Source organism: Hakea prostrata, unplaced genomic scaffold (genome assembly GCF_041222555.1).
Source record: "Hakea prostrata isolate BN-2017 unplaced genomic scaffold, UWA_Hpros_2 contig_20, whole genome shotgun sequence".
NCBI lineage: Eukaryota > Viridiplantae > Streptophyta > Magnoliopsida > Proteales > Proteaceae > Hakea > Hakea prostrata.
Window position 1 is genome coordinate 202,933 of NW_028291139.1, and position 19,993 is coordinate 222,925.

The 19,993-nt window shown below is 39.6% G+C and overlaps 1 protein-coding gene across 2 annotated transcripts; it reads left to right on the forward strand.

The window, feature by feature from the left end:
* The first annotated feature begins 1,878 nt into the window (after window positions 1–1,878).
* LOC148999253 (putative late blight resistance protein homolog R1B-17) lies at window positions 1,879–5,619 on the forward strand. Of its 2 annotated transcripts, none has more exons than XM_089141344.1 (2): window positions 1,879–4,975; window positions 5,227–5,619. In XM_089141344.1, exon 1 carries the CDS (start codon window positions 2,068–2,070, stop codon window positions 4,957–4,959), a length of 2,892 nt encoding a protein of 963 aa, XP_088997470.1. In that variant the 5' UTR covers window positions 1,879–2,067; the 3' UTR covers window positions 4,960–4,975; window positions 5,227–5,619. The 2 variants fall into 2 exon arrangements, with proteins under 2 accessions (XP_088997470.1, XP_088997469.1); XM_089141343.1 differs by having other exon boundaries at window positions 1,879–4,962.
* Window positions 5,620–19,993: the final 14,374 nt, after the last annotated feature.

Sequence of the window (19,993 nt, forward strand, 5' to 3'; positions counted from 1 at the left end):
GACTATTCTACAGGTTCTGAATATCATGACGGTTCGTATGAAGAAGCGCAAGGAGAAGAGGCATATCTCGAGGAAGGTGATTGCGGTTACGACAATTACACTGAAGATCACGCGAGTGGTTATGCTCCGTACGATGTTTAGTCCGACCATAGAGTGGAAGCGCCCTTGTGCCGTTTATGAGATTTATACTTATAGGGATATTGTCTATAAGATTGAGAACAATTTAGTTACCAATTGTACCTGATATTGGGATTAGATTCTATCTTGCTTATTCTCTTTTAGAACTACTTTTCCGCTGGTTGTAGAGTGGGATTTCGCCTCACTTTACTTATCTGATTTAGACACTCTGATTATATCTAGTACTCTGATTTATATATGATTCATCCTTTTCTTATTTGGATCTATGGTTTATCTTTCGCACTTTTATTATTATTGTTCATGATTATGTTATTGTTTATGTGGGAGGTTGATTACTCGATACCTGATCTTCGGGCTGTGGATCACACTCTCAGGTATGCCAGATAAGGTATCGGCTGGGAGGATGTGACACAATTAATGCTCTTTATTGTTTTGTTTTTACCTCACTTCAGTACTTAGAACGAATACTCTTTTGGCGAAATCTCAAAGGCAAAGTTTGGCAAAATGTAGGCGATATATTTCGTCATTTCGCCTAGTTCGCTGAGCAGTGAACCGGGTCCAACAAACGAAATTTCGTTCTTTGCTTTATCATGTACAAAATAGAAATCTATTTCTAAGTGCTTGGTTCGTGCATGAAACACCGGATTCATAGATAGAATATACCATCTATAGAGAATTGTGCTGAGGTGGGGGGGGGGATCTTGGTTGATAATTACGGATGTCCATCACCTCAAAAGTAATAATACGAAAAAGTTGTAACTTCCAATTAAAAATTTCAACCACCTTAGCATGCAATCTTAGCGATCCAAATTTCCATTCTATTCACCTTATAATCATGAATAGAAATTTATCTTTCTATACCAAGGGCATACTATTGTGTGTAAGAATCAATTTGAATATTATATATTGTATTTTCTTGCAAACTCTAATATCTCCATATTAGAGATATCTATACTTCTATTATAAACTTGTGATGCACACAACTTAATGAATTAAGTGATTCATCTAGTCTTAGTTTTCTTCCTTGGCTTTAACATATTTCTTCTAGTTATCATTAAGTTTTATAACACTAATTACATATTTTTGAGTTGATTGAACTAGAATGAGTAATTCAAAGTCTTACCAAACAAATGACTAATTAAAAAGCAAATTTTGTGGCAATTTAGATTTATCATATCTGTAGTTCTTCGTTTCACTCCGTTTCTTTATCTCTTTAAAACGTGTTGGTACATAAATAGATAGATAGGAAGAAAAAAAAATTGACAAGAAAGATTGCAACTTGGATTATATTACATTTTTATTGGAATCAATTGCAACATGGATTACATTAACATTTTTTATTCACAATCAATTGCAACTAGGAAATAAAAACTTTAGGATATTTCCCAATCAAATAATCAATTGTCAAAGATTATATATCAAATACATCTCAGGTGTTGGGATTAATAGTGTGTATTGAAAAGTAATAATTTTACCAAAAAAAATAATAGAAAAATAATATAATAAACAATATTACAACAAACAGTAAAAATTATTCCAGTTTAGATGTAAAAATCAAACAACGATATGATTACCACAAAAGAAACAAATCACGAAAAATATTACTCTACGGTCGATCTCACAAAGTCTTCGTAGTTATGAGTAAAACTCAAATTGTAATACATACAGAATTTTAATAACAACCAAACAAAATGTTTTATTACCTTCACCTCCTACTTCTTCCTTGTTTCCTCTGGTACACTCACCCAAGGCTAAAAAAACCGTGACTTTAAGATCGGCTGGACAAGTGGGCTTCCTCTCAGTCCCACTAACACCATGTGCCTTTGCGCGCATACCTAATTCATTGTCTCTCTCTCTTCCGTCCACTCAAAACTATCTAGGTTTCAGATCTTTATCAAAGACCAACAATCACAAAGCTATCAGCGAAAAATGGGGGAGATCAATGTTATGGTCCTCTTGCATCAGCTAAAACAGTTTCTTGAACGAGTAACTGACCTTCCTATGCAACTTCCACCTGAGTTGAAGGATCAAGTTAGTCAACTTTACGACGAGTTCGAAATCATGCTCGGATTCCTAATCAACGGGAGGTTATTGCTTTTGGCTGACGAAAGAAATGAATTAGCTATTGAAGCAGAACCCATCGAAAAAACAGATCCCGACAGTTGGAACTTTATGCTTCGGCGGTGTACTTTAGCTCTTCTTGATGCAGAGGAAGCTTATGAAGATGAACACCACTGGAGGAGGGCTTTGGTTGAAGAAATAAATGAATTAGGTCACGAAGCAGAAGAGGTTGTTGAGACATATTTTAGTAATTTGATCATCAGAAGCTGGAGCAGCAGCAGCGGCACCAAGCCACTTGCCCTCATAACAGAGAAGCTCCAGAAGGGTATAGAGGGAGCTATAGACAGGATCAACAACGACTCTGCAGATGGTGGTCGCAACACATCCATCAGATTCGAGCACGAAAGCACACGAGAGAAAGCTGAAAGAACTTTGAAGCAAAGTTTGCCATCATCAAGGGTTTATGATCGAGTGCCTAAGTCATCCTTTGAAAAAGAAAATTTGGTGGATCGTTTGCTTTTTGGTGGACTACAAAAACGATCTGAACTCCATGTCATTGCAATCGTAGGAGATAAAGGATCAGGTAAAACTACTTTAGCCAAGCAAGTTTATAATGATGATTTTGTTAAAAAACATTATACATCCCGTGGGTGGGTGTCAGTCTCAAGTTACCATAACCTGAGAAACTTGCTTCTGAGAATCCTAGTCCAATTCACGATTGATGTTGACGAAAATATCCATGAGATGGATCAAACGCAATTGAGACGGATACTTTTTGATCAGTTGAGCATTCATAGGTTTCTATTAGTGCTGGATGATGCACAGAATTGCCACGATTGGTGGGATGAGTTACATGATGTTTTCCGTGGAAAAAACAAGGAAAGTAGAATAATTTTAATTTGCAATGAGATTTCTGAATTGCCATTGTCGTTAAAAAATGCTCGTCATGGATCTCTTTATTCATCAACTCACAACGAATATCGAGCATATGATTGTTTCAAAAAATATGTAAGCAGCGGCAATAGGTATTTCTTCCAGGAGTTAATGTCCGGAGAAAAACGGAACAGTGTACCCTATGATGTAGCAGAAAGAATGGTGAACAGTTGTGAGACTTGCTCAGGTGAAGCAACTGAACCTAGAATACGGCTAATGGCTAGTATTTTAAAAGGCGGTGAAAAGAACAGTTTCACATGGGCCCATATGGTGGCTCGACTTGAGAAAAGATTTTTCACGTCCAAAGATACAGACACTCCGGACCGATTCCTGAGTGCGTGTTACCACGAAATACCCCAGTACCTGAAGCCCTACTTTCTTTATCTAAGTGTCTTTTACCGAGACACAGAGATATCAGTAAAGCAATTGATTCAATTATGGATAGCTGAAGGACTGATACTACCGTGGATGGCTGCGGGCAACACCACCACCACTGGACAGCAGCGTACTATGGAAGATGTTGGAGAAGACTATTTGGATGCTCTTTTTTGCCTGAACTTGATTCGAGTGATCCAGCTAAGGTCAGATGGTCGTCCCAAATCATGTCGGCTCAATGATTTGCTGTCTGGATTCTGCGTCGATATGTCACTGAAAGAAGACTTCATAGAGGTTCTTGCACCGCGGAGACAGGGGTCTGCCGAGGTTGTTGATGAATCAATTGGTAAAAAACCATCAAGGCTTTCCATCCATGATAGATTGGAAGAATATGTTTCTAATTTCCTCTCACAAGAATGCAACTCTTCTCGCCATGTTCGCTCCTTCTCTTGCTTTAGCCAAGATGCTGGAAGTGTTTCCAGTGAAGACTGGGCATCACTTCTCCAAAAGTTTCCATTGCTTAGGGTGCTGAATCTTGGTCAGGGAGAACTCAGTAAACTACCCAAAGAAGCCATCCAACACTTATCTCATTTGAGATACATCAAGGTAAGATCTGGAGTTCACAAATCCATATTCAAACTTTGGAATCTCCAAACTCTTGATTTGCGAACAGGTGATCAGCAGTTTCCTGATCTACCAGAGGATATATGGATGATGAAACAGCTGAGGCATCTCTATGTAGATGGGCCAAGTAGATTACCCAATGTTGATGAAATTGATGATCAAGACGATCGTTATCTTCCAAACCTCCAGACTCTGTCTTGCATATCAGTAAATTCTGATGATGAAATCTCCAAGAGGGCTCCTAATTTGAAGAAATTAGGGCTCTACGAGTATGAATGTTTCTCTGGAGACGAGCAGGAGTCCACCTTTAACCGAGACAAGCAGGAGTCTGCGTTTAACCTTACGCAACTTCAGACACTCAAGTTTGCACAGAAATGTGCCTTTGAAGTGAAAGTTGAACTTCCACGCACTGTTACAAAGATAACAGTGAAAAAGGCACAACTCAAGCCTAACGTAATTGAGATGTTTGGAGAGCTACCAAATCTTCAGATTCTAAAGCTGGTACAAACATCTTTTGGGGATGACACATTAGTGTTTGGAAAAGATTCATTTCCTCAACTCCAGTTGCTGAAATTTGAAGACTCAAATCTTGTTTCGTGGACGCTGGAGAAAGGGGCGATTCAGAAGCTTCGTCGCCTGGTCATCATTAAATGTCGTCTACTAGAAGAGCCTCAGCCTGGACTCGTCCAAGCACTGACTTCACTCGAAGAGCTAGAACTCATTTGGACTTCCAGGATATTCGTCAAGAAGCTCAATGATGAGGCTCTGCAGAAAAAAGAATTGAAGATTGAGATCTATCCTCCGCTACAACCTGCTGCAAAGGCATAATTGGTACGTTTATTCAGTAAGTTACACTAGCCATGTTACAACAATTCTACCTTTCAGCTTTTGTTTTCTCTTTCCATTTTCATAAATATATTCTCCTGGTTCCCGAATTTCCATGGTCAATATAACATCCTTACTTTTGTGATTTTCTTCATGTTTTTGTTCAATAAGTTATAATTTGGCTGCTTAATTTATAATTTATAATTTAGTATATGAGTTTCATGTCAATAATGCAATAACAATCTCCGAAATTTTTTCTCTTTTATGAAGTGGGTGAATCGATCTCAAGCAGTACAACGAAGAAACATCATTCAGATAGAGGATAGGAAAGAGAGTTCGATGTTGATTTTGCTCTACAGATTGTTGGAGGTACCACTGGCATGTACAACTGTTAGTTCATCAAATTCAAGGACTCCGGAGAAAACTGATGAAGGCAGTTTCAACTTTTTTTAGTGTGTCAATAATTTGGATTATTGTCGTTTTTTTTTTAATAATTTCTTGAACACATCAGTTAATACTTCCTTTTTGTGCTTATGTTTGGGTTTATGCGTGAGCTTCTCTTGTCTCAGACTATTCCTGTCTTGTTTATGTGTCATTTATATAGTGGGTTATGTTGTCTTGTTCACTTTTTCTTTAATCTTAATTAAATGGTTGGATTGTGTTTGTGTGTTAATATCCGGGTTCTTGCATTTTGTGTTCCGAACATTTACGTTTCCCCATCAGTTTTCTTTTGAATCTTTATTTTAAATTATTTAATCCTTCAGTAAACAATCATCTTGATTATCTTTTTTTTAAGTATATATTAATATTAGTTATAGCAAATAATTACATAAGGAAAGCCGTTGATTTACAAATGTATAAACCTCCTCCCGCAACCCTCCTACAGAACATCCCTTGGGAGGCGCTTTGGCAAGGAGGAAGTTTTCCAACTGAACCTCCCCATCCTTAGCCACATGCAACCCCTATAAAACTGTGTTTTGTATTTCTTTTAAAGGCCACATGAATATGTTGTCCTTTGAGAGACAGAGTTCTCCATTATCAATCCAACCTTCTATTTAGCCTTGTTTTCTTTGTTGTTTGGCATTAGTTTCTTCCCAAGGCTCCCGAGATGAAATGCCCCTCCTGCTCTATAATGCCACCATGAAGCCACAAATCACACCATGCCAACGTATTGTCACCCATACAATGAGATGCAAGACACCCTTAACCACAACCCTCTCAAGCTTATAATTGCTTTTAAGGACCCAAAGCAATTAGTGGGAATGGGGACATACCAAATGGAATGTTCCCACAAACACCGGTGCCGAATGTATTGAGCCCAAAATGACGTAGGATTGGAAACTAGCAACCCTATTTATTTCATCAAGGCAGCACTATTCCAATCAGAAAGTCGACAGAGCCCAAAATGTGAAATCCAGCCCTATCCTAACCCTAACCTTGACCCGGAAACCCTGTTATTTGTAGGTCCGATGACCCGAAGTAAAGGAAGAAGTCAACTGTGAGCCATCTCAGTGGAAGATATGAAGTCTGACTCTGAACCCATGGATGTTGATGTTGGTGTTCCAATCTTGGAAGTCTGTGCAAAAATAGAAAGGAAACTACACCTGATTGAAGATGAGATTGGTTGAAAGACTTTGAGTGTGAAATCCCACCTAATCCTAACCTTCCTGCTGTGCCAAATGCATAGCTACCATATACATTGTTTGATTTATTCTCTGTCATATGAGTTGCCTAATTTTATTTAGTAGAAGTCTGCCCAGAAACTGATCTTTCCTCCCTTCTATTTATTCTTGTGCCTTCTATTCCCTTTGATAGGAGGGTGATCTTAAGTCATTCCCACGACTGATCCTCCTACCCTGTTGTCCTAGAGTGGATCTCCACACCCTATAACCTTGTAAACTCTCCACATGATGATTTCAAAGAGAAATCAAGTGTGATCTTCATAAATTGTTATTCCTTCTAATTGTTTCAAGACTTCAAGCCTTTCATCTCTTGTTCCTCAATCAAAGGTTAGTAATCTCTCTTGTGTTGTATTGATCTACTTTTACTATGTTTTATTCTTTTGTGATTGAGTTTTAGAAGAAGATGCTACATCCTTGCAACCATCTCTTCTACAATCTCCTGCCATTCTTAAGGTTTTATGATCTTCATATTGATCTTTACCATGATCCTTGTGAAGTCTTCAAGAAGCCATAATCATACTCTAGATTTGATTTTAAAGCATGTTAGATTTATTCATTGTTTTCTTACAAAAGTTTTATTGTTAATCGTTTTACGAAGATTTTGGGAGAAGAAAAGTCAAGATAAAAGCAATGTCCTCCATCTCCTTAGAAGCCTAGTACTCTCCCAATTTCGAGGACGAAATTATTTTAAGAGGGGAAAAATGTAAAATCCAGCCCAAACCTAACCAAGACACCCTATTTGTTTTGGGATAAAGAAAGACTTGTTTAATGTTAGACCTTGAAGTTGGACCTTGATTTCAATGTTGTTATCCTTGAAAGCCTTAGGAGGGCCATGTCCGGCCTTATCCTTACCCTGACCCGGCCCGGAATTTGTATTGTCTGTAGATCCAATGACCTGAAGTGGTTGGAAAAGTCCTTGTGGACCCTTTTGGTTGATAATTTGGTGTCGAAACCCAAGCCCTTGGACATTAACGATGATACCCCTCATTTGAGAGCATTGTCAGTGTTAGTTTTGAATCTGTGCACCGAAGAGGGGTGAGTTAGTTGAAATACCTAATGAACTCCTGTGCTCAATCTGAATATATTTCCCGAAACTAGACTTCTTGATTGACTTGTAGGAGAAAACCTCACTCAATTTGACCTTGTATAGCCTTCTGAATCCCTGTTCGAAGTTTCTGAACTATTCCTGAAAATTTTGTTGAGACTCTGTTGGTCGATACTATCAACCAACGGTATCGACCAACAAGCCCAGATTCAAATAAAAAGGTGCTTTTTGGATATTCCTTTCTCCTTTTTTAAGTGAAACCTCGAACCTAAATCATTATTTCACTCTTTTCAACATCTGAGAATGTGGGAAAGCTCCTCTAAGCCTCCTCCTTGGTTTGGGTGTTGATCTTCTTCAAGAATCATTGTCTCTCTTCTCTAATCTCTTCTCCAAGGTATGTAATCTCTCATTCTCTCTCTAATATACTTCTACCTCATCTTGTTCTTGCTACTGAGTTCGTGAAGAAGGTGCTGCAACCTTGCAACCACCTCTTCTACAAGCTCTTTTGGGTTGATTAAACCTCTCTTCATTCTTTCCATGCTATGTTTCTTATACTTGATGTTCTTGATTTCTTATTTTGATTTTTCTCTTCTTTACAACATGAATACATCTCTTAATCTGATTTTCTCTTTCAATTAGGTCTGATTATATGTTAGTATGTATCTCTAATCTACTGCCCATCATTCCCTTAATTGAATTCATAAGTTCTCTTGCAATTGCAATTGATTTCATTGAAGAACATGATTCTTGCAAGTTGGAACCTAGGACCTCAGTTTGTGGGTTTTCAATTTGACCATTGGATCATGTTAATTCTTGCTACATAAGCTTCTGCTACTGTTCCTAGCATTCCCTCCAAGTTTCGTATCGATCCGAGACCCGGAAGACCAATTTTGAGCCAAAACCCAAAAAATCCCATTTGCTATCCAAGACTCTGTTGGTCAATACTATTGGTCGATACCATCAACCCAATGTATCAACCAACAGTGTTGTTGTCAACAACTTTTGCCCAGTTTTGATTCGTTCGATCTCCGATTGTTCTAATTTCTTCTCTAATCCTTCATGTATGTTTGTTTAGGGCTTTAAGACTATAATTGGACCATTCTCTTGTGACTTCGGATTATCTTCTTCACAATTTGAGGTAAGGACGGTTATTGCCATACAACACAGACTGTATGACTTTTACACTATTGTTGGTAACTTAGTAGACTTAACTTATTAATTGATTTTAGACATCATATGACTACTGTAGTTACCTTATGACAGTAGCACCATGTTTAATTACTTGGTTTATCATGTTTACTTATTCTTGTCATTTATTTATACATTGTATTATGAGATGTTATGGCATGTTTTCAATGTGATAATGTATTGTTGATATGAAATGGATAGAAATAAGCATGTGATTGCTTAGGTATGATTTGGGATTGGGGAGTGCCCTACTGGTACTTCTGTCCTTGGACATCGGAGGGAATAGTATGGGATGTTCTCCGAAGATACCCATCGACGCTTTCCTGGATCATTGGATGACATACATAGGACTTGTCTAGATGTATGGCATGTCCCTGTCATATCATACTCGAATCGGAAGGGCATTGAAACCAAACGACCCGTGGTAATAGTGTGGATTTGTGGGCGCTCAAGACCGGTAACCACTCCGTGAGAGGACATAAATTGCATTGCGGATACCCGAAACGGGCCATTTATTGGTAGGGTTGCAAATGGCTAGACTTGGGCTCACGGGTGCTCAAGATCGGTTAAATGATCCATGAGGGGACGTGAGAGCTTCCCGTCTACTATTTGTGGATGACCAATAGGGTTGATGAGTCCGGTGAGTAATATCCGTGACTCTAGTGTGAAGGATACCGAAAAGGATCCCGAGAGGGAAGGAATGGACGTATCTGGAACTGACATGATATGACTAAGTAAATGACTTATATTGGGCTAGGCTTTACCTTGACATGCGCCAATACTAAGACCAAATGGTGATGTGAGAGAGTGGTGACTGAAACCCCCAACCATGGATTTGTCCGAGAGGGATGCAGGACCCAATTCCCCCCGGTGATGAGTGACTGAGACTACCTAAAGAAGTATGGTGCTATGACTTAAAGCATGTCTACCATAGAGACCAGCATACTTAGAGTTAGATTTATGTTTACATCATATGTCTTATATCATATTGCATCATGCTATGCTGTGCATCATATGATTTATGTTATTGTGGAATCACTTTCTTAGCTGAGTTCTTTTGAGCTCACTCCTTTTTGCAACATATTTTGTTAGACTTTTCTGCAGGTACTACTACTGTTGACTGTGACGGTTAACACTTTGAGGACTAAGTTGGTGACTCATACCACTTTGGCTACGGCGACTACATCTGTGAAGGCTATCAGTTCAAGACTCATATTTGTCAGGAGTAGATCCAACCTGGTTTAGTTTCTTATGATTATGTTATTGAGGAGACATTGTATAAGTTAGAAGAAACTGTAACTTAGTTGCTTACCTTTTTATTTCCCTTCTTTGGAGATCTGGTTGTAATCTTTACCTTATTTCGATCTACCTTCCGCATACGTTTGTAGAGTATAATTCCACTATACTCTATAGTTGTCTTTTGATTTGGTACTTGTTATTCCGCACTCTGATGTTCTTTGTGATCCTTCTGTGATCATTTCTTAACTTTTATTATTAGATTACTTGAATACCATAATTTGTTCTTGCTTTTGATTATATTATTGTGCTAAGTGGATATGATCGTTCCTAAACTGGATCGGTTGGGCTGTGGATCACTCCCGAGTAACCCAGATAGGGTACCCTCTGGGTGGATTTAGGGTGGGATGTGACATTGAGTATTATTTGATTTGGTTCGAAGGCATTTCTACACCCTAGGTATGTCACTTGATGTGTGTGTAAAAGCCCTTTAGGTTTGGTGTCCAATTGATCCTTCAATTCCCTATTTGAACCTTGCTAACCTGATTGGTCGACTAGGCCAGTCGACCAAGCATTCGACCAATAGTGTGTTAAATCCGAGAAACTCCAATTTTACGGTTTTTCACTCTCTATTTAAACACACTTCGTGTTTCTTAGTGTCCTTTGCCTCCAAAACACTTTGAGAACGTGGGAAGACTCCTTTGAAACTCTCTTCGGTGATTTCGAAGAATTCTCCGCAAGATCTGAAGACTTTCATCTCTAATCTGTCAATCCAAGGTTAGTAATATTTTCGGTGTTATGATTTATTCCTCTTTAATCTTGTTCTTGTCTGAGATTGGGAAGAAGATGCTGCATTCTTGCAACCATCTCTTCCATGATCTCATTCTTTTCTTTAGGGTTTATGATCAACATAGATGTCACATCCTCCCATCCAGTACCCTAACTGGCATACCCGAGAGTGTGATCCACAGCCCCGAAGACCAAGTATCGAGGAAATCATCCTCCCACATATACAATAACATAATCATAAACATGAAATAATCAAGGTTTGATATTGTAAACAAAGGTTCAAAACAATAATGAATAATCAGTATAATCAGAGTGCGGAAAAGATACCAGACATCCAATGATATCAAAAAGAGTAAAGTGAGGCAGAAACTCACTCCACCAATATAGCGGAATGCAGTATGAAAGTCTAAAATGAAATACAACTGAAACAAATGTAAAAAGAAATAAACTAAGATCAAGCGTCTTCTAGTTTATAGAAAACGTCTTCATAAGTATGGACTTCGTCAATCCAACTAATCTGTTCTAACTCTATGCAGCCTTCAAATGTAGTACGCAGCTTGATCCGCCGGGGGATCATCAGAGTAATCTTGATCGTCACCAGCACCTTGCATGTAATACGCTTCATCGGCTTGCGTTTCACTGTACTGCTCGTCATAATAATCTGTACCTGTAGGATAATCTAAACAAAGAATGTACAAAAAGGAATGAGTTTCGAAGAAACATCATAGATAACATGTGGCAAAACATAACATGATGCAATGCAGTATGAAACAGATAAAGTATGAATGCATCTAAACTTTATGTAGACATGCTTTAAGTCATAGCACCGTACTTCTTTGGGTAGGTCAAGCATACGGCTCCTGTTGGTAGTGGGTCCGGCATCCCTCAGGACAAACCATGGTAGGGGGTTAAGTCAACACACTCTCTCACAACCATTTGGCATAAGTACGGTGCATGTCAGGGAAAAGCCTAGCCCAATGCAAGTCATCTAGTCAGTTACATCAAGTCAGGTCCAGATACTTCCATTCCTCGCCCCAGGCGATCCTTTCCGGTATCCTTTCCACTAGAGTCCTAATAGTCCCGGACTACGGACTCATCAACCCTATTGGTTATCCACATATGGTAAACAGGAAGCTCTCATGTCCTCTCACGGATATAACTCACCGGTCTCGAGCGCCCATGAGCCCAAGTCTAGCCATATGCAACCCTCCAATAAATGGCCTCTTTCGAGTATCCACAATGTGATCCATGTCCTCTCACGGATTGGTTACCGGTCTTGAGCGCCCACGAATCTCCATTGCTACCACGGGTCGTTCAGTCTCAATACCCTTCCGAATCGGGTCTGATATAACAGGGGTATAACCTAGCCAAACACTGCTAGACATCCCTAGGTATGACAATCAATGATTCGGGAAAGCATCGATGGACATCTTTGGAGAACATCCCATACTATTCCCTCCGATGTCCAAGGACAGAAGCATCAAAAGGATACTCCCCAATCCCAAACCAAACTTAAGCAAACACATTCTCAGAATAGTCATGACATACACAATCAGCAATTCATCATATACAAGAGAATGTAAAAGCAAAAATCAGATTAAGCAATAATAAGTAATTCATATATCATGAATAATAAAAAGACAATATAAACAAGTGCTACTGTTCTCACAGTAGGAGATCAGAATTAAAGTACAACAACAGTAGGTAATCTCATAGTTTCATAAAGTAGAAACCAGAGAACAAGCAATCTATGTAGTTAAGGAATTAACTGTCCTTACCTTCTAACTTGGATAGGATCTTAAAGAATCAAGTATGATCTTGACTAAACCTGAGAAGACAGTTCTAAACAAGTGCATACAACATGTTAGGAAAGATGCATAAAGGAAAAGATCATAAATCAATCGAAACAGACCAAGAATGAGGTTGCTGTACTCATTGGTCGATTGATTGGTTTGCTGGACCAGTCGACCAATGAGTCGACCAATGGAGACAGTGGCCTACAAGAATCCAAATTTTGAGAATCAAGAACCGAATTTGATGGTTCAAAAGGGTACAAATCGAGGGGAAATTATCATGGTAGTATTCTAGGGTATAGAGGATATCAATTCATAACTCAAATCAAGTTCCCAAGTTGTAACCTAGGAACAAAAAGGTTAACCTACTAGGTTAAACATAGATTATGAGGGGGAAATATTATAACCAAAGATAAAAGAACTAGGATATGAAGATTACAGATATAGTAAAGAAAACACATTGATTGGGTTACCATGCTCAAACTAGGGGTTCTTGGTTTGATTCCAGAAAATTAGGGTTTCACCCTTTTTGGTTCCCAAGAAAAAGGTTGAGATCACAGGATGAAGGGAGATAAATTGTTAGCCAAAAATAACAAGAAGGGTCATTCAATGATGAAGTTTAGGTTAACACAATGTCACCCAAGAGGTTTCCCTTCACAAGGGAGGCTACTAAAAGTTCTCCAGATGATCACACAAGTTAGGGTTTCAAAGGATTAGGGTTAGGGTTTCGAAGATTCTACTGGCTGAGGTTAAGATCATGATGATGATCATGGATCTTAAAGAACATGATGAGATCATGCAATAGATGGTTGCAAGAGTGCATCATCTTCTTCCTGATCTCAACGAAGAGCAGAATTAAAGAAAAAAAATCAGAGATAGAAGAAAGAGTGAGTGAAATCATACCTTTGATGCAGGAGGATGAAGAATTCTTCAAGTCTTTGTGAGAGATCACCAAAGAATGCAAGGGAATGGATTAAATTAGGGTTCTAACTCGTTCCAGAGGCTTAGGAGGCAGATGAGGCAAAGTATTCCCGAGATTGGACTTAAATAGAAGAGACAGGATTCAAATTTCAAAAACAAAATCAATTGGTCGATTGATTGGTTGATTGGTCCAATCGACCAATGAGTCAACCAATCAAGACAACAACTTCAAAACAGGGAATTGAAGGCTCAGATCAAGTCCAAACATCAAGGGGTTTTGCACACACCTAGAGTGACATACCTAGGAGTTAGAAATGCCTTCGAATCAATACAGAGACCACTCCAAGACCATCAACTAATCCAATCTTCATCAGGGTGCAGTTTCCACCATTGGAACACTGGCATCAACACTCATGGATTCCAATCCAGCCATCAAGTCTTCAACAGAAATGGCCCAAAGATGACTTCTTGCCTTACTTCGGGTCACTGGACCTACAAATAACAAAGTTTCCGGGCCAGGGTCATGGATGGGTTTCACATTCTCCCCCCCTTATAGAAATTTCATCCTCGAAATTGAAAGCGTACCTGTGCTTCCAAAGAGGTGAGGAAACTTCTCCTTCATATCTTCTTCCTTCTCCCAAGAAGCTTCTTCCGGGTTATGGTCCTTCCAACGAATCTTTACCAAAGGGATGGTGCGATTCCGCAATTGCTTGTCTTTCTTATCCAAAATTTCAGCTGGCTCTTCATCATAGGTAAGATCAGCACTAAGTCCTTCAGGTGCTTGTTGGAAGACATGTTCCGGATTTTCAGTATATTTCCGGAGCATCGAAACGTGGAACACATTATGCACAGCAGCAATAGCCGGAGGTAATGCCAATCGATAAGCAACGGGTCCAACCTTTTCCAAAATCTCAAAAGGTCCAATGAAACGAGGGCTAAGCTTTCCTTTAACATTAAATCTCATCACACCCTTCATTAGTGAAACCTTCAAGAAAACTTTCTCTCCAACTTGAAATTCTAGATCAGTCCTTCTCTTGTCAGCATAGGATTTCTGTCTTGACTGTGCAGACTTAATCCTTTCTCTTATCATATCTACCATTGCGCTTGTAGCTTCAATCATCTCAGGACCTAAGACTTTTCTTTCACCCGTCTCAGTCCAATACAATGGTGTTCTACAAGAGCTACCATACAAAGCCTTGAACGGAGCCATGCCTATCATTGCTTGATAACTGTTATTATAGGCAAACTCAACCAAAGCTAAGTGTTCATCCCAATTTCCACCCATATCCACCACGCAAGATCTGAGCATGTCTTCCAAAGTCTGAATTGTTCACTCAGATTGTCCATCTGACTGTGGATGATGAGCTGTACTCAAGTTCAATTGGGTTCCCAAGGCCTTCTTAAACTGTTCCAAAACCTTGAGGTGAACCTAGGATCATGATCGGACACAATAGTCATTGGTACACCATGTAGACGAACCACATTATCCACATAAAGTCTAGCTAGCTTATCCAAAGTATGAGTGATATTCACGGGCACTCAAGACCGGTAACCAACCCGTGAGAGGACGGGAATCATATTGTGGGGGCCATTTATTGGAGGGTTGCATCTGGCTAGACTTGGGCTCATGGGCGCTCAAGACCGGTAACCAACCCGTGAGAGGACATGAGAGCTTCCCGTTTACCATATGTGGATAACCGATAGGGTTGATGAGTCCGTATTCCGAGTTGGTTGGTGCCATAGGATACGCTGACTCTAGTGCGAAGGATACCGGAAAGGATCGTCAGGGACGAGGAATGGACGTATCTGAAATTGTAGATGCATTCATACTTTATCTGTTTCATATTGCATTGCATCATGTTATGTTTTGTCACATGTTATCTATGATGTTATGGATTAACTTGCCTTACTGAGTTTCTTCGAAACTCATTCCTTTTTGTATATTTTCTTGTTAGATTATCCTGCAAGTACAGATTATTATGACGAGCAGTATAGTGACAACATGATGTATAGAGTTAGAAAAGATTCATCGGGTTGATGAAGTCCACACTTATGAAGACGTTATCTATAGACTAGAAGACTCTTGTTCCTAGTTTATTTCTTAGTACATTTGTTTCAATTGTAATTTCCTTTTTGACTTTCATACTGCGTTCAGCTATGTTTGTGGAGTGAGTTTCCGCCTCACTTTACTTCTTTTGATATCTTCGGATATCTGGTATCATTTTCCGCACTCTGATTATATTATTTATTCATTTCTTGAGTTAAACCTTTTGTTTATAATATTTAAACCTTGATTATTTCCTGTTTATGATTATGTTATTGTATATGTGGGAGGATGATTTCCTCAATACTTGATCTTCGGGGCTGTGGATCACACTCCCGGGTATGCCAGTTAGGGTACCTGCTGGGGGGATGTGACAGGGAAACTCATGGTTAAGTGTTTGCAAGGTTGCAGCACTTCAGCCATGGTTTCAATGATCATTAATTGATAGAAACATGAATTGATTAGGAGAGGAATAGAAGAAATCATACCTTGAGTTGATGATTAGTGTATACAATAATGACTGGAGTCAAAGATCTTCCCAAACATCAAGGAATAGCCCAAGAGAATGTCCAACCTCGAGCTCTGGAGTGCCAATGATTAGTTTAGGTCCTCATTCACAAGTTCCAAAAAGGTAGGGGCAAAATGGGAAGAGATTCAGTGAAATTTTGAATTCCATTACTCTTGGTCGACTGTCAGTCGACCAAGCACTCGACCAAGCTATGACAGCAACTTCAGGAGTGGATTCGGAAGGCTATACAGGGTCAAATCAAGCGGGGTTTTCTCCTACAAGTCAATCAACAAGTCTGGTTTCAGAAAATACCTTCGGATTGATCACGAGGTTCCAGGAAGTGCTTCAACTAATTCAATCTTCATCGATGTGCAAATTTTCACCCAATACTGACAATGTGCTCAAGTGAGGGGCATCATTGTCAATGTCCATAGGCTCAGCATCAAGCATCGAATCATCCACTAAGAGGGCCCACAGGTCTCTTCTACCACCACTTCGGTACTTCGGACCCTGCAACGTATAAAATCCGGGCTGGGTCAGGGTTAGGATAAGGCCGGATTTTACATTGTTAGTCGCTTCCATTCTTGCATTTGTCTTATTTAATACGGGTGCATCTCATTCGTTCATATCATCTGCATTCATCAAGAAGACTAACCTAATGCCTGAGAGATTATCTAGTTGTTTATTGATTAGTACACCTACTGGTCTTGTTGTGAAACTAGATAAAGGGTTAGTTAAATGTCCTGTTTTGATTGGTGAGAAGAATTTGGAAGCCAATTTGGTACTTCTCGATATGCATGACTTTGATGTCATTTTGGGAATCAACTGGTTGACAGCCCACACAAAGCTGTTTTTCTTTGTTCCTCAAGGAAAATTCAGTTCCAGATCTGTGGAAGTCCAGTCTTTGAATTTCAAGGTGAGAGAAGAAGGATTGGTAAGAAGACCCTGTCTGCACTGATGCAAGTCTACGCCCTAGTGGATTATGCTTCATCTGAAGGTAAGAGTAAAGTAGAGAAAAGAGTTGATGAAGTCAAGATTGTCTGTGAATTTGTTGATGTCTTCCCTGATGATCTATCGGGAGTGCCTTCAGATAGGGATGTGGAGTTTTCTATTGATCTTATCCCTAGTGCCGCTCCGGTATCTAAGGCTTCGTATAGGATGGCCCCTACTGAACTGAAGGAACTGCAAAGCCAGTTGAATGAGATCATTGATAGAGGTTTTGTACAATCTAGTGTATCACCTTGCGGAGCTCCGGTTTTGTTTGTCAAAAGAAGGATGGTAGTATGCGTCTGTGCATCGACTACTGTGAATTGAACAAGCTGACCATCAAGAATAGATACCCGCTGCCCAGAATTGATGATCTCTTTGATCATATGAAGGGTGCAGCAGTGTTCTCGAAGATTAACTTGAGATCTGGATATCACTAGTTGAAAGTGAAGCCAAGTGATATCTTCAAGATAGCTTTCAAAACAAGGTATGGACATTATGAATTTCGGGTCATGCCTTTCGGATTGACTAATACTCCTGCAGTGTTCATGGACCTCATGAACCGAGTATTTCATGATGTGCTTGATAAGTTTGTGATAGTCTTCATCGATGACATTTTGATCTATTCAAAGAATGAAGAAGAGCATGCGAGCCATCTAAGTTTCACTTTGCAAAGACTATGAGAAAAGAAGCTTTACGCTAAGTTTAGTAAGTGTGATTTCTGGCTCAAGAGAGTAGTATTCCTTGGCCATTTGGTTTAAGCTGAAGGTATTCGTGTTGATCCTGAAAAAGTCCAAGCAGTGGCTGATTGGGAAAGACCAAAGACGGCTACAGAAATAAGAATTTTCCTTGGATTGGCGGGTTACTACAGAAGGTTTATTGAGAACTTTTCTCGGTTGGATGCTCCTATGACTATGTTGACCAGGAAAGAAGAGAAGTTTATTTGGTCTGACGCTTGTGAGAAGAATTTCCAAGAGTTGAAAGATAGATTGACAAGTGCCCCGGTCCTGACAATACCTGACAGTTCCGGCTGTATGACAGTCTATCCCGATGCGTCGAAGATTGGTTTGGGTTGTGTGCTGATGCAACATGGTAAGGTCATAGCCTATGCTTCTTGGAAATTGAAAGATTATGAGCGGAATTACCCCACTCACGATCTAGAACTTGCCACTGTTGTCTTCGCTTTGAAGATTTGGAGACATTACCTCTACGGTGAGAAGATTGCCATTTTCACGGATCATAAGAGTTTGAAATACTTCTTCACCCAGAAGGAGTTGAACATGAGACAAAGAAGATGGTTGGAATTAGTCTCTGATTATGATTGTGATATTCAGTATTACCCTAGTAAGGCAAACGTTGTTGCTGATGCTCTTAGTAGGAAGAATCAGAAGAAGACTTTGGATTTCAATGCTTTGAGTCAACCCTTGTTGTCTTCAATTGAGATTTTTTATTTAAAAGTTGTCCCTAAGGATTCGTATTTTCTTCTTTCTGCCTTGATGGCAAGATCTAGCCTCAGAGATAGGATTGTTGCCTTGGAGAGTTCTGATCAAGAATTTAAGGACAAAGTTGAGAAGATTTCTTTGAATCCTGAGTCGGACTCCGACTTCGGTATATCCATGGATGGTGCTTTATTGTTTAGAGGTAGACTATGTGTGCCAGCAAATGAGGGAATTAAGAAAGAGATACTGAAAGTAGCACACCAGTCAGTCTTTACAGTACACCCTAGAAGCACCAAGATGTACAAGGACCTGAAGGAACATTTTTGGTGGATTGGTTTGAAGGCTGATGTTGATGATTTTGTTGCCAAGTGTGAGACTTTTCAACGTGTGAAAGCCATTTGTCAACCTCCATCTGGATTACTTCAACCCCTTCCTATTCCTAGTTGGAAGTTGGAGGATATCTCTATGGACTTCGTGACTAGCTTGCCTCGGATAAGTAAAGGCAATGACACAGTGTGGGTGATTGTTAATAGGTTGACCAAATCAGCCCACTTCATAGGTTCATTCCTATGAAGATCACTCATACTCTGGATAAGCTAGCTAGGCATTATGTGGACAATGTGGTTCATCTGCACGGAGTGCCAATGAGTATTGTTTCTGATCGTGATCCTAGGTTCACCTCAAGGTTTTGGAACAGTTTGCAAAAAGCCTTGGGAACCCAATTGAATTTTAGTACAGCTCATCACCCATAGTCAAATGGACAATCTGAGCGAACAGTTCAGACCTTGGAAGACATGCTCAGATCCTGTGTTGTGGATATGGGTGGAAATTGGGATGAACACTTAGCTATGGTTGAGTTTGCCTATAACAACAATTATCAAGCAACGATAGGCATGGCTCCATTCAAGGCTTTGTATGGTAATACTTGTAGGACACCATTGTACTAGACTGAGACGGGTGAAAGAAAGGTCTTAGGTCTTGAAATGATTGAAGCTACGAGTGTGATGGTGGATATGATCAGAGAAAGGATTAAGTCTGCCTAGTCAAGATAGAAATCTTATGCCGACAAGAGAAGGACTGATTTAGAATTTCAAGTTGGGGAGAAAGTTTTCTTGAAGGTTTCACCAATGAAAGGTGTAATGAGATTCAATGTCAAGGGTAAGCTTAGCCCTCGTTTCATTGGACCTTTTGAGATTTTGGAGAAGGTTGGACCTGTTGCATACCGATTGGCATTACCTCCGCCTCTTGCTAGAGTTCATAATGTGTTTCATATTTCAATGCTTCGGAAGTACATAGAGAACCCGGAACACATTTTACAGCAAGCACCTGAAGGACTTAGTGTTGATCTTACCTATGAAGAAGAGCCAGCCGAAATCCTGGATAAGAAGGACAAGCAACTACGGAA

Excerpts from the sequence above, each read along its gene's own strand:
- LOC148999253 (XM_089141344.1), top strand. The coding sequence starts at position 2,068 with ATGGGGGAGATCAATGTTATGGTCCTCTTGCATCAGCTAAAACAGTTT.